This window comes from Rhamphochromis sp. 'chilingali' (assembly GCF_963969265.1).
Source record: "Rhamphochromis sp. 'chilingali' genome assembly, chromosome: 18".
Lineage (NCBI taxonomy): Eukaryota > Metazoa > Chordata > Actinopteri > Cichliformes > Cichlidae > Rhamphochromis > Rhamphochromis sp. 'chilingali'.
This window is the reverse complement of record NC_137945.1, coordinates 12,117,674-12,132,842: the sequence shown is the minus strand read 5'-3', so window position 1 is coordinate 12,132,842 and position 15,169 is coordinate 12,117,674. Positions and strand designations below refer to the sequence as shown.

Below are 15,169 nucleotides of genomic sequence, written 5' to 3'. Positions count from 1 at the left end.
CACGTGACAATTCAACATCCAGTGCTTGTCAGAGCGACTATGATATTAAATGAGTCATTTTCTTTCCACTCTGTAATTTCGGCTACAGCTATGATGCAGGTTAATGGTTGGTACTGTGCGAATAGCAATCTGAGAGAACAGTGTTTTATCCCAGTTCTTGGCGTAAACAACCAGCGACGCAAGCGATCATCTAATTTTGTATGCTTCGTGCGATGCTCCGTAACATTTCTAATGCTTTCTTTTGGACATGTAATATGTTTCCATACCAGATGTATGGAGGGATGTGCAGTTGTACAAACAAAACAAAGTACTATGAGGATCCAAGTACCCCAAAAAGCATCTGAATCATAGAGTGGAAAACTGAAATGGGGTTTAAACCAGGTTAGTTTCAGTCTTTATATTATTTTAAACAATATTCTTACAAATCAATAATTGGCCACCTCTATAGGACACTTGTTGGCTACCCAGTATTATACATTATAAGGAGATTGCAGCGTCTTTATGACCAGGGACTGTAACTCTGCTACTTACTTTCAAAGAGACGGCTATTCGTATTTGTGGAAATCACTTTCAGTAAGTAGGCTTCAAGATAATAAAACTGTAAATTAGAGGGGAAAAATGTTTCATGGGAAGTGCAAAATGAAATTCTATCTGTGGTTGACAATGTTGGACCTCCAGTGAAGTGGGAATCCCTCGAGTCTTTTTCCATAGCAGCCTTTCTGTGCAGACAGTATGATAATGAAGAGTGCTCACTGGCAGCGAGGAACTATGAAACTATGAAGCTTGATATTAAACTGTTAAATATGAAGGGATCCTCTTCGGACAGCTTCAATGTGGCAAATTGAAACTTTATACTTTCACGACTGGCTCGATTTCCTTGTTGGGAGTGCTCGTGTTTGCCATTATGATCCTAAGTCACTCACAAAGGTACAATTGTGAGCAACAAACGGGGCACAAAGGCGGACTCTGCACCAACCACCTGCTCTGTCTCATAAAACGTGATGTGCACATTACACATCTCAGAATTTCTTTCACCAATCTCAACAGAACAATTCTCATTTTTTCTGTAATGATTCCTGTTACGTGTGCAGGTGCAATTGTGTTCCTGTACTGTAAGGGGTGTTTTACAGCTTGCTTTTACCAGCTATTAACATGCTATTTCCTGCGTGGAATTTTTATGAATTGCTTACCAGAAGTGTTTGCAGACAGTCCTTTCCCCCACTGTCTTTTAGTACAGCTGATTCGCCACTTTTTGACTTCCTGCAAAGCCTCTTTTAACCAGTCTCGCCACTCAGCTAAACATCAGTGAGCAATGCAGAGAAAATCAGCTCTTTAGGTTATTCTCTCCCAAGATCAACATCATGGAGCAGCGCATCATTTTGCTGTGGTTACATATTGGCAAAAAATACCAGTACTTTGTGAAGACGGGAGTTATAAAATAGTTTGAAATGAAGAATCTTGGAGAAGCACAATTTCATTGCCCTCCCGTGTTTCTGCCTGCTTCACTAGATTCAGACAGTAAGGGCTTGTTCTCTGTGTAATGTAATCAAATGACTGCAGAGAGGAGCGTAAAATGAAAAGAGACACAAACTTTTTGCAGACAGATGCAAAATGACCACAGAAATACAAACCAGTTCCCCAAAGCCATAACAGGACCTCATGGAGATGCAAAGACCACAAAGACACACAAACAACTGCAAGAAAACACACAAAGTTTCTCACTGCCAAGAACTAGGACCTTTAGTCCATTAAAAAGTTGTTTTTGGACTCCTTTCTGGGCATTTTTCTCCCTGTGGTTCATTCCAAACATCTCATTTCAAGATTAGGAGTGCTGATTTTTATGGAAATACACAGCAGCGACCTCACATGCAGGGTCATCAATAACTAGTTGACAGTGTGCAAAAGAAAATGAATGATTGAACCTGTCGATCCCGATTATACACAAGGAGATGGACAGTTTTGTCCTCACAGCCCTTTGCATTCCCTGCATAATAATAGCCTGTTGTCAAGGAGGGAGGAAGGAAGAAAGGAGGGAGAGGGGAGGAAACTGCGCTGAAAGAAAAGCAACTGCTGATCCAAGTGTGAGGTTAAATGCTCTGGAAGCGCAAAGAGGGAGGGAGCAGTGTCTTATTCTGAGAGGTGTGGGTTTAGTGTTGGATCTTTTCTTTCTTTTTTTTTTTTTTTTTTTTTTTTGTCAATAATTGACGAAAAAAACCCACACTTGGATCAATATTACCAAATCAGTTTTTCAGGGGCGTTATCTCTGGCTCTAAAGTCTATTTTTTTTTTTTTTTCTAAGTCATGCCACGTTTGAGATTACGCCTGTGATGGGCTGAGCCATCATCCTCCTCTCGCTCACACTCTGCTGCCGCTCAGACTGTGCCGCTCAGACACAGAGGCTGGTCGAAAAGTTACCAAAGTTGCCTTGCCTTTTATTTGTTTATGTATTTGACATTGTCATCGCGAACACCTCATTCTGCTGTTCACCGGGCCCGCCGCAGCATGCTGGACTGACGGCTTGGAGGAATGGCATCGGCTGTGTTTGAAGGGACGTCCCTGGTCAACATGTTCGTCCGGGACTGCTGGGTTAACGGGATCCGGAGACTTATTATCAGTCAGAGCGGAGAGGAAGAGGAGTTTTTCGAGATCAGGACCGAGTGGTCTGACAGGAACATTTTATACTTGCATCGCAGTTACTCTGATCTCGGGCGGCTGTTTAGGAGACTGGTGGAGTCTTTTCCGGAGGACAGACGAGATCTGTCCAAATCTCCACTGATAGAAGGTTGGTGTGACAGCGGATAACATGTGGCAGTTACTAATCTACAAGGCAGGAAGCGATGATCGAGCAGTATCAGAAATAACTCATTTCTATTATTATATTCCCGTTCAGGAGCGTAGCTATTGCATTTATACTGTAAGTGTAGGAAGTAAGTTGGCCACCCTGTCCTCTTTAGCACTACGAGTTTCAGATTCCAGAAGAGAAATATTTACTCTGAAGTCCCGAAACAAAGAAAACTAATTTTGGCATTTCAAGCAATTAAACTTGCAGATGGCATTTCTATGTAATTAGTGAAATAATTGAAGCTCAGTTTTCTACTATTTACCAGACTTTTGCAGCATTTTTCAGCAATATGAAGTTACCTCGAACTAAATCAGCACTGACCACTTTTTTTTTAACTAATTGAAAAGTTTGTCTTGGAGTTTGCGGTGGACTCCCTAAAGGAAATCCTCCTGCAGATTATATTCCTGTTTACATTTTGCAAGAGCTGGTACAGAAGTTGTTGTCTTTGTGCATTGCAGTCAGATCCAGATCTGCAAATGATCCATTGACACCATAGGGCTGATTAAAGTGCTGGTGATTAACAAAGCAGAATACACGAAAAATATTGAGCTTAATCAGCAAAGGCTTGGTTCTAATTTGAAAGGCTTCAGAGCCTTGGAGGTTAATAATTAACATTGTGCTCTTTAGGATGTCACATCAATAGAAGTCTGTGCTGACAGCATGTTTCTAATCTATGTCAATATTTAGGACCTAAAAGACTGGACACACTATGTGTAAGATTTGTTGCCATGACTCTGTGGGAGCTGGATTCCCTATGGGGATCCTTAAGTACCAATGCAGACTTTCAGTGTGGAAATCTGTTCTTTACATCTTACATCACAAGCTTGCTGCTGGAGCAAGTCTTTTCTGGTAGCTTAAAACTTGGATCAAAGGCCACGGCAAAAATATTTCTATTGCTTATGCACATTTTTTATTATGAGGGATAAAAGTACACAGTTTTGCAGAAGATGGGTGCTGAAATATAAACTTGTTGAGATATAAACAGTTAGTCCAGATGGTAGCATTTTAGGTTAACATCAGTTATTTGACACACTATTTTGCCATCGCATGTCTCCAGATTTGGTGATTCTTTTAAAGATATGAAAGTGAAGGTTTTTCCTTCAAAAGCAAGCGGGGTATTCAAGTTAAAGCTTGGCTTTACTGTGTCTGAGCATCCAACCAAAGCATACTGTTTACGTTGTCTTTGACCATGTTGCAATATTTGCCTTTCACAGTCACTTTGAACCACCTGTGTCTGGCTTAATCCAGGGGTCTTTTTAGTGGTTTTCCCGCACTCTTTTCCACTTTCTATTTTTATTTATTTATTTTTAAATGGAAGTGCGGGAGAACCATCCAGCCACAAACTACTGCAGAAATAACTTGTTTGTTTTGTTTTTTAAATTACTTCACTTAATTTTGAGTAAATATAACTAAAACGTTCGTCCAAAACTGAATGTGAAAGATTTTGTGCTACTGATATCAGGTAATTTAAACAGTAAAATATAAGGCAGTGCTTTGCAGACGGCAGTCTTTTGGTATACTATGTGTGAACCTCCAGCATTCAGGATTTGGATACCCCACAACTGTCACAAATTTGGCAAAACTCCCAGCCTCTCCTGTGTGAGAGAGGACCCCCCCCCCTCGGCACTTTGCTTTCGTGTCTACTTGCTGAGCTTATACCAGTGTTTTGGAGACATCCCTTTAGCTGGGACTGGAAAGGCTGGCTTCCTGCTCAGGCACTAAAATAGCTGACAGAGTTGTTGACAGCTAGCTGCTTCGCCTCAGCCAGTGCAGTGTGGAATGCATTTTGGGACGAGACATTTTTGATCTCATGACTCACTTTTCACTTCTTTATTCCGTCTGTCACTCTCATGCTGATTATAGCTCAATGATAAATGAAGCTGAAGGAGACATCAAGACCATTTTAGTGTTTGAAACTGGTTTGAGCATTTCATTGACGGATTGTGAGCCACAGGGTTAAAAGAAATTGAGGAATTCCTGAATTCCTATCCCTTTTTAATATTTCCTTTGCATGCCATCTAATCGCTGCCCTGATTGAAGATCTTGAGGGGAGAAAAAAAACAAAACCATAGGTCTGCCCTTTCTCAGTCCATTTTGCCACAATTTCTGGCTCTGGTCATGTTTTCCTGTTTCTGTGCTGCGTCTAGGCAACAAGGAAGGCGTGCAGAGCTTTTCAGACTTGTCATGATGAGAAAGAGGGCGACTGCGGAGGAGTGGACTTCCCATATTTAGTACCGCTGGTCTGCCAGGGCCTCATCACACTTACCTTACATGTGACCCCATGAGCATACAGACAGCGAGCGATTGCTCACATTCCATGTGAGCTAGATATGATCAAGGAATGTAGACGCAGACAGCGTTGAAATCACTCTTACAAACTGTCAGCTTCTGTTGCCTACTCAAGCAGTTTCTCTATTTTAGGCTTTTTTTTTTTTAACAGTAATATATGAATGCTAAACAATATAATACAACCTCAATTTTTACTCTGTAGGCAGCGAAGGTGACACTTTGACACTGTGGAGAGGCTATTAAATTGGCAGACTACCTATAATGCACTGTATAATAAAAAAAGGAATATGTGCACATCACTTTCATGCAATTTGACATTTAAAATGGGATGTGCATGCATTGTCTGTTCAAAATTTGCATTAGATGAGAGATGAGAGTGAAGAAAATAGGCAATTTGATCATTAATGTGCTCAGAATGGCTACAGACAGGAGAATTCACCTAACCTAGCACTTTTCAAAGGTACACGATCTGCTCTCATGTCATCTGTAAACGTCGCTATTTAACATAGTCGTTTAATCTAATCAAGAAAACTCAATACAAAACAACATTGCTGCATTTATCAATGATCTCGGAGGGGCAGGTGAGCTTTGGACGTGCAACACTATCAACATCAAGCATAACTCAAGAAACGAAATTCCTCGAAATGCCAAAGTCTTCTTTTAACTTCCAGCTTAACGACAGCTGAATCAAGCTGAGCCATTTCAGCTTTTCACAAAGCAGCTTTGTGAAACCAAACAAATGGCAGCATACACGTAGCGGCTGCAAATAGAGATTTTACAGGAAATATAGTGTGCATGTGTAAAGATTAAAATGGCCTGCAGCAACAACTTGGTGCAACTTCTTGCTAATAAAAGTAACATCTTCTTTCTGACCATGCCTGGGGCTTGATGACAGAAGTATTCGGGAATAATGTGTTGACAAACTGTGGCATGTTAGTGGTTGAATGATTAAGTACTGTGCTGCTGACTGCAGCTTATCAGATCCCTGCAGAAGATAACTGTGAAATGTGGCTCTTACAACATAGGATGACTAGATAATGTGCATGAGGAAGACGTGGGGACGGCTGAGTTCCTGTTGTACACATGCTTCTATTTTTTGTAATATTACAGAGCTTCTCATCACCATGGCATTTTATAATAATCTACCTTTATAATGACTACAATTAGTGCTACTGATTACTGATCACATTTTACCAACTAGCAGCCCCAGGTAAATAAACACAGTCACATGTTCTTCTTAAAAATAGAAGTACAGTAATCAAAAGTGAAAGCTACTAAGAGACAACTAAAAAGAGCCAAAATGGCTGGTTGTGAGGTCACTGTAGGGTAAAGTGAAAATGGTTTCACTGTAGAATAATTTGCTCTATACCACCAATGACAGCGTTGTTTAATTATTTATAGTGCATGGACCACTGTAACCAGAAAGTCCAAGCAGAAAAATCAGTTTACAACCATGTAATTCTAGCCAACACAGAAAATTAGACATCCTGGGTTTAAACTCATGAGACACATGTCAGTAATCTAGCGAAGCACTCTAATATTGATGTGTTAGAGTGATTTCCAAAGCTATGGCACAAAATCCGCTCCCGAAAAATCCCCAAACTTTCTTTAATGAATATTTTTTTCTCATCCAAAAGTTTTGCTGTGTGATTTAAAATGAACATTAATCAGTATTTGTCATCTACAATAACATGCTTACACGACATTGGGCCTTATGACTGATTAACACCGTATGAAGCCAACTGATAGCAGCAGTTGCGTGCTGAAATTTGCACTCTCTAATTAGACACATAATCAAGCTACACACACCAGATTAACAGTGGTTACAACTTGCACAACTGGCAGAAACGCACACACTTCTCTTTGGCACATCACACACGTTTGAGTCTTGGTGTTATACGCAGTCTTCCAGATTATGCAGTGAAAAACGTCCCATCGTTGTCACCCCTACCCACTAGTTCCCACTTTGAAAATATTTATGTGCAAAGACACAGCCAAGATCAGACTGTGAAGAAAAGAACAGCAATTTGTGAGCTTGATCGCTCCAAATCTCTAAGATTAAATGCTTATGATTTATTCCTCATAATTCATTCCTTGATGGACTGCGTGCATGCATGCAATAAAGTGTATTTCTTTTCATTTAATTTATAACATTACTGCACTACATCAGTGGACACAAACTTTGAAATCTGTTATCCTCGGGGACAGATTTCAAACTAACAAGGCAGGGTGTGGTTTGAAGTCTCCGCAGTGACGTTGTCATCCAGGCTTTGTTTCCGTTTAAGATGTTAACTGCTGACTCACACTTGAAACCTCCCGAGGTTTTGAATTAATATGAACAACTGTAACACAACCTAATGAACTTTATGGACACATTTCCAACATTGTGAAGCTTGTCTTGTTTAATCCAAGAGGTTATTTTCTGACTTCAGCTACATATTTTAAACAATTTTTACTTGCTCTCCATAGAGCTGCTTTTATTTACTGACACTACTCCCTGATTTTTCTGGTCGAGTGGACCAATCTGTAACACATTTATCTAATTTTTGCATGTTTACAACACTGAATATTGACACAAACCTATCACTAGCTTTAGTAGTAAAACATCTTAAAGTGCCTAAAACATGGGTGTCAAACATAAGGCCCGGGGACCAGAATAAGCCTGTGAAAGACAGCAGTGTTCATTTTGACAGTAAATTTTGATTTATTTTAATCACAGACTTTTGACTAAAATGTGAATTAGTTTTTGTCCTAATTTAGGCATCTAAATTTGTAATATGTCTATTTGTCTGCTTTTAACATTGACATTTTGTCACATTTTCATGAGAAACAGGGAGCACGGGAGTTAGCTGAACCCCTGTTCCCACCCTGTTTCCCGGGGCCAGATCAAATTGTGTGTGTCTAACCTAACTGCATAAGGAGTTTACTTCTGATTGAATCACTTCCAAACTTGCCCCGCCTTTCTACACATCTTAATTAGTTCTGGTTGGATCTTGTCTCTCTTGAACATTTTCTTCTTTTTATTTGACAAAAGTGTAGATGAACTTCATCATTGCTTTTTCCTTGTGCGTTAGTACTTATTTAGGTATCGTCTTGTTTTTATCAAGAACAAAAAAGATCGTTGAAGAAAACTATGAAGAAAATTAGTGAACTAAAATGTGAAGAACACATTTTAACTCTACTTAAAAAGAACACCCATATGGCCATTCGTACCATACCAATGTAACTAAGTGAGAAACAATTAAATGGCCGATGTGTCTATTTACAACAGAAATTTCTGTTTTAAAGCTTGTGGGGATAGGTTAATTGGAAAATCCAAATTGTCACTAGGTGTGAATGTGCGAATGAATGTGAGTGTGAATGGTTGTCTGTCCCTGTGTGTTGGCCCTGCGACAGACTGGCGACCTGTCCAGGGTGTACCCTGCCTCTCGCCCTATGACAGCTGGGATAGGCTCCAGCACCCCCCGCGACCCTGGAAAAAAAGGATAAGCGGAAGTGAATGGATGGAAATTTCTGTTTTAGTTTAAAATAACTTTCTGTGAATGAACAAAAACTTTCTGTTTTATAATCACAAGTCAGGCTGGGCAATGCACTACCAGAATTTTTCTGTATTATTGCACATTTATTTCTTACAATTTGAGTCCAAAGATGCTGACAGATTTTGTTTGCATTTCTTTATCGCGAAGAAAAATTGAGACGTAGGATTGAAATTGTACTTCACTTCCTTATATTGAGATATTTCAGAGAATAAATGTGTAATTAAGCTTCTTTACACTAACAGAAACAGGAGTTTCATTACTTAGGATCAAAGTGGGCTGTACGATATAAAATGAGTTTGACATCCTTCGCCTAAAACTCGTATCTGTTCTTGCACCGCGCTCTGGCAAACGGATATCGAAAGGACTTTGCAAGTTAAACAGGAGGAGGGCACAACACAAGCTTCAGATTGGGCACCTAGTCATGATTCAACTGCCACATCACTCTTCACATCCCCCAGGATGTGATGTCATCACTGTGGGTCATTATAAATGGATGAGCCTGTGAGTGTGCATAGAGGTCGTCTTACTCAGTGCTTCCATGTAACCACTGTGTGACTACGTTTCATCTGTCCCAGTCAGTTCAGACAGAGCCACATCCCTGTGGCTGCAGTCTTCATCATTATTCTCCTCACCACATCCCTTTGTCAGCAGGCTGGCTGTAAATGATGCTCTGCTGACTTGCTCACTCATATCGGCGGTAGCCTTCTATTACCAAATGTGCTGATTTTACGCTCCCACTGCCTCTTAAATTGCATTCCTAGTTTTATGCAGGATTAGCGTGCTATCACAGACATTGTTCTACAGCCACTCCACCACCTATTATTACTTTCCTCTGTTATTACTGCTGTTATACAAATGCCAGCAATTGCAGTGGCAGTTTTACAGTGTTAGTGTGCACCCTGCTCTTGCTCTAAGGACAATGGTATGTGGTCTGTTTTTCTCTCCTCCTACGAGAGGTAAATATCATGGGGCATTGTGAGGAAAAAGGTTACCGAAATAAAAAGGACTCTTGCATTTGAGCCAGTCTTTTTCAAGAGTTGGGATGAATTAAAATCTGTCTGGCTTTTGTGTTTTGACCTACAGAAAGCTAACACAGTGATGGCTGTAAAGGTCGTAGAGCTTGCCCTCTTTCATTTTCTAGGTGCAGAAATAGTTACACTTGGCCTTTTCATGGAGGGAAAGTTTCTTTGTACATCCGTCTCTATGTACAAATGATAAGGGCTCACCAAAAACATCTATACTAAAGGCACCGCTGCGTCAAATTTCACTGTGTCTTAGAGTTGTTGCGATACACTTTTTACAACATTAAAAAGACTGACAGGTGAAGTGAGTAACATTGAATAGGTCATAATAATGCAATGCTTTTAAGGAAAATGTTTGACCCCAAAGGAAGCTCAAAGGCTAAAAGCAAGACTATTTATCATCCAGGGCTCTTGAACTGTCATGGTTCTGCGTCATTTTTGACCCAGTATTTTCAGTTTCTTGTATTTTGGTGTTTTTTCTGTATTATGGTTTGTTTTCTGATTCTTTAGTTGTCCTGTTTTGAATATTATAATCCTAAGTTTCAGTGTTATTCTGGTTAAGGGTTTGTTCTTAGGTTTAGTTCAGTGTCTAGTCTGTGCCTGTCATGTTTCCTGTTTTACTTTGAAGGTCCGTGTCTCATGTTAGTGTGTCCTGTGTAATTTTCCCCTGTGTTGTCATTATGTTTCATTCGAGTCAGCTGTGTCCTCATGTGTCTCCACTTCTCCTGATCACCTCATGTGTGTATTTAAGTCTTCAGTCTTCCTGTGTTCAGCGTCGTGTTGTCTGTGTTTCTTACCCCATGTCTGATCATAGTTTATTGTCGCAGTTTAAGTTGTAGTTCTAGGTCTTATTTGACTCGGTATTTTCTCAGTTAACTCTGTATGTTATCACCTGCAACTAGCAAAATAAAGGTTATTTTTGGGCTTTAAAGTTTCATCCCCTCGCCTCTGTCTGCTCCTGGGTCCTCAACGCTAACCCACACATGGTCTGCCTCGGCGGCCTGTGACATGAACGGATGTAAAACACTTCATGGAGATCCAGTGGATGGTTTTAAATCGAAGGAATCAAGTTAATAGAGCTTTATTTCACTGACAGGAATTCAAATCAGCAGCCAAATCCAGCGTACCGCAATCATTTAGAGTTCTTTTTGTTTCTTTCAGGGCTGGTGAAAATCAAAGAAGCGACCGACATCGAGGAGAAGTTAAACGAAGTGGAAAGGCTACTGAAGAATGCAATCAACATGCCATGCAAGGTTGGTATTTCATCTGATGGCATGTCATATAGACTTATAAAAGCTTCTTACATGAGCACATCAGCTCTGTACTCAAAAACCTCTTTCTTTAGTATTCCAGATCAGAGGTGATGCTGACTTTCTTTGAGCGGTCGCCCCTGGATCAGGTGCTAAGGAACGACAAAGTCCACAGAATCCAGCCATGCTTTGACAGTCCAATCAAGATATCAGGTTCATATACTTATTTAATGTGAATATAACTACATTTCAGTTATTTTTCATGATTTCTTTAAGGATGATGTAATATTCCTCTCTGCATTTTCCAGAAATCATGCGGTCCAATGGATTTTGTCTGGCCAACACAGAAACCATCGTGTTCGATCACAGTATCCCCGAAGAAAAAGAGAGACCTTCATCGACCGACTCTGTAGAACATACGTGAGTATAAGGATCGCTCAGTCATTAATTATATCTGCCTTTGCATATGTTACTGAGCAAGAAAGCTATGTTTAAAATCACATTAAGGGCCAGAGTGAGTTTAACACAGTTGTAGGTTTGAAGGCCACTTCAGAGTAAGAAACTACCTACTTGCCTTCTCACAAATGTGAGGATTTCCATGCTTGCCTTTGAGTGTATACAATAAATGCTTTGAGTAAAGAGGTCCTAGAATGTGAACCTACCCCAGGACCCTCCACCCGCTTCACATAGCACAGGAAGTGTGTCTGTGCAGCTCTTCCTTCCCTGGGTGTGTGTAGAAAGCAAAAGAGGAACACATTCCTCTCGGTACTTCACAGAAACACAAACAATGTAAATCACCCATAAATGGCAGCACAGTTCTAAGGTTTTGTCAGTGTTTTGATGTTGACACTTACATCACACCTTTGATTCCTGGGGTAAACTACACAGGCCTGGGTTAACCCAGTATGTCTTTCATTTTATTGCCAGGTATGAAGATGGAACAGAGTTTTTGCCATTGGAAACAGATGTGTGTGATGAAGAAACAGAAGCATATGTCACCAACCTCTCCTACTACCATCTGGTCCCATTTGAAACAGACATCCTGGAATGAGCATTGATCTACCAGATGCTTGTCGATGATGGCTTGTCACGCTGTAATATGTAGTCCTCAGTGGAACTCAACTATGCAATGCTGCACACCACGTAGCTGCTGCTTATTCCAGCGACTTTAAGAACTTTTTAAATAAGCATTGGTCATTTTGGAGTTGGCTGGGTGTACAGTTTGCACAGTAGTATTAGAGGAGCGCTACAGCAGCACGCCTTTGTTTTCATCCACTTTATGTGACATCACCGATGTGCCTCATCCAGAGCCTTACTTTTTTTTCCCACTTCAAAAGGCTTTCAGATGATGTACCTGAGGCAGCCACACAGTATAGATCCTCAGTGACACTTTTAACGTGCTGTTTGGCAACTTAAAAGAACTAAAATCTGTAGGTTGGGGTGTGATTGTAGTGGCGACTACGCAACAGTGGAAATTAAGAAGCAAAAGTAATTTATGGAAACATTCATGATTTTCTCTCATGGACCTAAGAGATGGATCTTTAAGGTTTATCATGTTCTCTGATTCCTGAAGTGATGCCACTTAGGAAAAAAGACAAAAACAAAAAACAGTTAAGGAGATTTTTATAGGATTTTTTTGTTGTTGTTGTGTGGTGCAGTTTCCACCTGCATTAAGTTTTTTGTAAAAGCTTAAAACTCACAGGAAAACTCTGATTTTGTTGCTGTGTCATGCAGCAGGATCTTTGGTATGACAGTACACTGAAAGCTGAATGAAACTAGAAAACATGGGCTCTGATGATAGACACTTGTGGAATTTAGCTAGTCTTGGAGATGTTACCTGTGACAAATTGTTGCAATTGCTAAATTAAAGGCACTGAAGTGTGCGCAGTGCTTTTTGAGTCCTATTTGACCAGTCAAAGCAAACACCAGTCCACAAACTGGGGGGCAAGGTTTTCAATTTTGCATCTGTCCCAGGACTGAACCACAGAGGTTTTGATTATGATGGTGAATTGAGCAAGAATTATGTTATCTTATCCTCCAGCAGCATAAACATCAGCAGGAGATTCCTTTTCATGCTTCAGTTGGGCCTTGGACTGCTGTCAGTTAAAATAATATAAAGAAAATACAAAGTTTGGTTGTTATGTTGTTGCTTTGTGTTCAGATAAATGCTGCCGAGTTTGATGTTGATGAGACGTTTTTTGTATTAGTTTTGTCTGAATTATGAATTGTGATGTTAGACATGTAGCTTCATAAAAATACTCATTTTTTTTGCCCATAAAGGAATAATTTGGTGTCAAGAGTGAGTGTAGCCTGTGGAAAACAGAATCATGTCTCTGCTGTTGTTGTTTTCTGATGAGTGATAAAATGGGGCAAAGAAAGCTTTGTTTAAAGGCTCCATTGAGGTCACTTTTGTAAGATGACATGAGTGGGTTCAGTCAGACAGCTGAGTGTGGGAGTCTACAGAACAAGTCCTCTCTTTATGTAAAGAAGACAAACAACTTTGCTGTACTACAAGTTTCTATAGGAAAAGTTGTGAAGCAAGGCAAACAATTGGTTAAAATTCACGCCTTTGTATGTTTGTACTATAAGGAGGGCACTTTTACTTCTGAAACTGAGAACTCAGTGGTGCATTGCAGAGGCTTTGAATGTGACCCAAATGCTAAAAATGTATATTTGTGTTGTGTTAGCTGTCTTTGCTTCAGCGGTTTTGTCACTGCAGGAGTCACCGTGGCCTTACAATGTAACTTAACAGCTTGTGTCCAGGTTCCTGCCCTTCCAAATACAAAGGCATTCAGCCCTCCACAAACTTGGCACATGAGCCGTCAGCATGGCGATCCTCCACATGAATCTGTTTAGTAACACAGTCATGATCACTATTCACCCCGTGAGAAAGTACAGCTCTTTCACAGGATACAAAAGTATTTCATGCTTTCTCTTCTTGTTTTTTTTGAACAAGAATGACGTGCTGATTTTGTATATAAGCATTTCTGTCTAAGGTGTGAAAAAAACTGGAATTTCCCACTAAAATTTCTGGACCAAGATTTTGTTCTACATGAAATTGTCTGATATTGATGAACGAGCATAGGCGTTCATATTTAATAATGAAAACTCCAGCAAGACCTCTGCCTTCTTTACGACTCTTTTGCAAGCTTATGGCATTCAGTTTATTTTGAATATGAAGTTCCTAAATGGTACTCAACGCATTCAATGCAATGAGGAAAAACACAACGCTGGTACTCCAGTGCCAGTGAAACTCTGAAACAAAGCTACATGCCTGGTGTGCCAGCCAGAGGTTTGAAGAGAGACAAGTGAAGACAATAGGAAAATAAAGTTACACAAAATATTCTTATTTATTTTGTAAATTTCAGCCACATTCTGTGAAGCCAACCATTCTATGCCTTGTAATGTATTGTATATTTACTTGTGTGCGTCATACGTGAGATGAACCTTTGGTTTGTAAATATGAATCTTAATTATAAACTTCTAAGATGAAGTTTATGTGCAAACATGTTTGATAACCTTAAAGATATTCAGTATTGGTTACAAATTATTATTCAAAAAACCTTCTCAAAACAAATAAACGTTTTCAGTAAAACAAATGGTCCTGTGATGTCTTTTGTGCACAAAGTGATTGGACCTTAGGGTCATAGAACGGCAGATGTAGACTGTGGGTAACTTGAGAAGCAAGGTGGCTACAATCATTAGTGTTGGATATGAGATTCAGAGGCATTCAGTGATAAGTGCACAATACTCATCCACAAACTCAAAGAAGTGGAGAATATTTGGTTGGGAAATCATGATTTGTAAATATGAATATCAAAGCAAATATTCCAAGTTGCTGGAGCCTTATTGGAAGCAGTGCACAAATTTGGACGGCAATCACTGGCAAATTCTCTTATTCTGGTAGTATTTTAATGTTTATGTATTTAAGATGCTACTAAAAAGAAAGTGAAGACAGAGATGTATGGTAATATTGATATTTATTGTATATGATCACTTTATTCTATGGAAGTACACAGGCATTGAGGTGCTTGGCCCGCTGCCCGTTATCTTAGAGCGACACCTGATGGTGGGTACAGGTAGTCATCATCAGTGTCGCTTCTTCAAAATTCAGTACAGTTAAAAGGTTGCTGATTTAAAAAAAAAACAACTGTAAAATAAGAAACAGCAACAAGATGAAGTAAGTAAATAATTACAGCAACCAGGCCCCCCGTAACAAACAAACAG

At 39.8% G+C, this 15,169-nt stretch overlaps 1 protein-coding gene across 1 annotated transcript; it reads left to right on the top strand.

Annotated features, from left to right (window-relative positions):
• The first annotated feature begins 2,100 nt into the window (after positions 1 to 2,100).
• Positions 2,101 to 14,514, top strand: pxdc1b (PX domain containing 1b). The gene is made up of 5 exons (XM_080865710.1): positions 2,101 to 2,782; positions 10,854 to 10,945; positions 11,038 to 11,155; positions 11,251 to 11,362; positions 11,870 to 14,514. Exons 1-5 carry the CDS (start codon positions 2,527 to 2,529, stop codon positions 11,991 to 11,993), a joined length of 702 nt encoding a protein of 233 aa, XP_080721836.1. The 5' UTR covers positions 2,101 to 2,526; the 3' UTR covers positions 11,994 to 14,514.
• The last annotated feature ends 655 nt before the right edge of the window (positions 14,515 to 15,169 follow it).

What these genes read in the sequence shown, in the direction of transcription:
- pxdc1b (XM_080865710.1), top strand. Translation starts at nt 2,527, where the DNA reads ATGGCATCGGCTGTGTTTGAAGGGACGTCCCTGGTCAACATGTTCGTC. An exon ending in CAATCAACATGCCATGCAAG is followed by an intron (nt 10,946 to 11,037) that starts GTTGGTATTTCA and finishes CTCTTTCTTTAG; the next exon opens with TATTCCAGATCAGAGGTGAT. An exon ending in CAGTCCAATCAAGATATCAG is followed by an intron (nt 11,156 to 11,250) that starts GTTCATATACTT and finishes TGCATTTTCCAG; the next exon opens with AAATCATGCGGTCCAATGGA.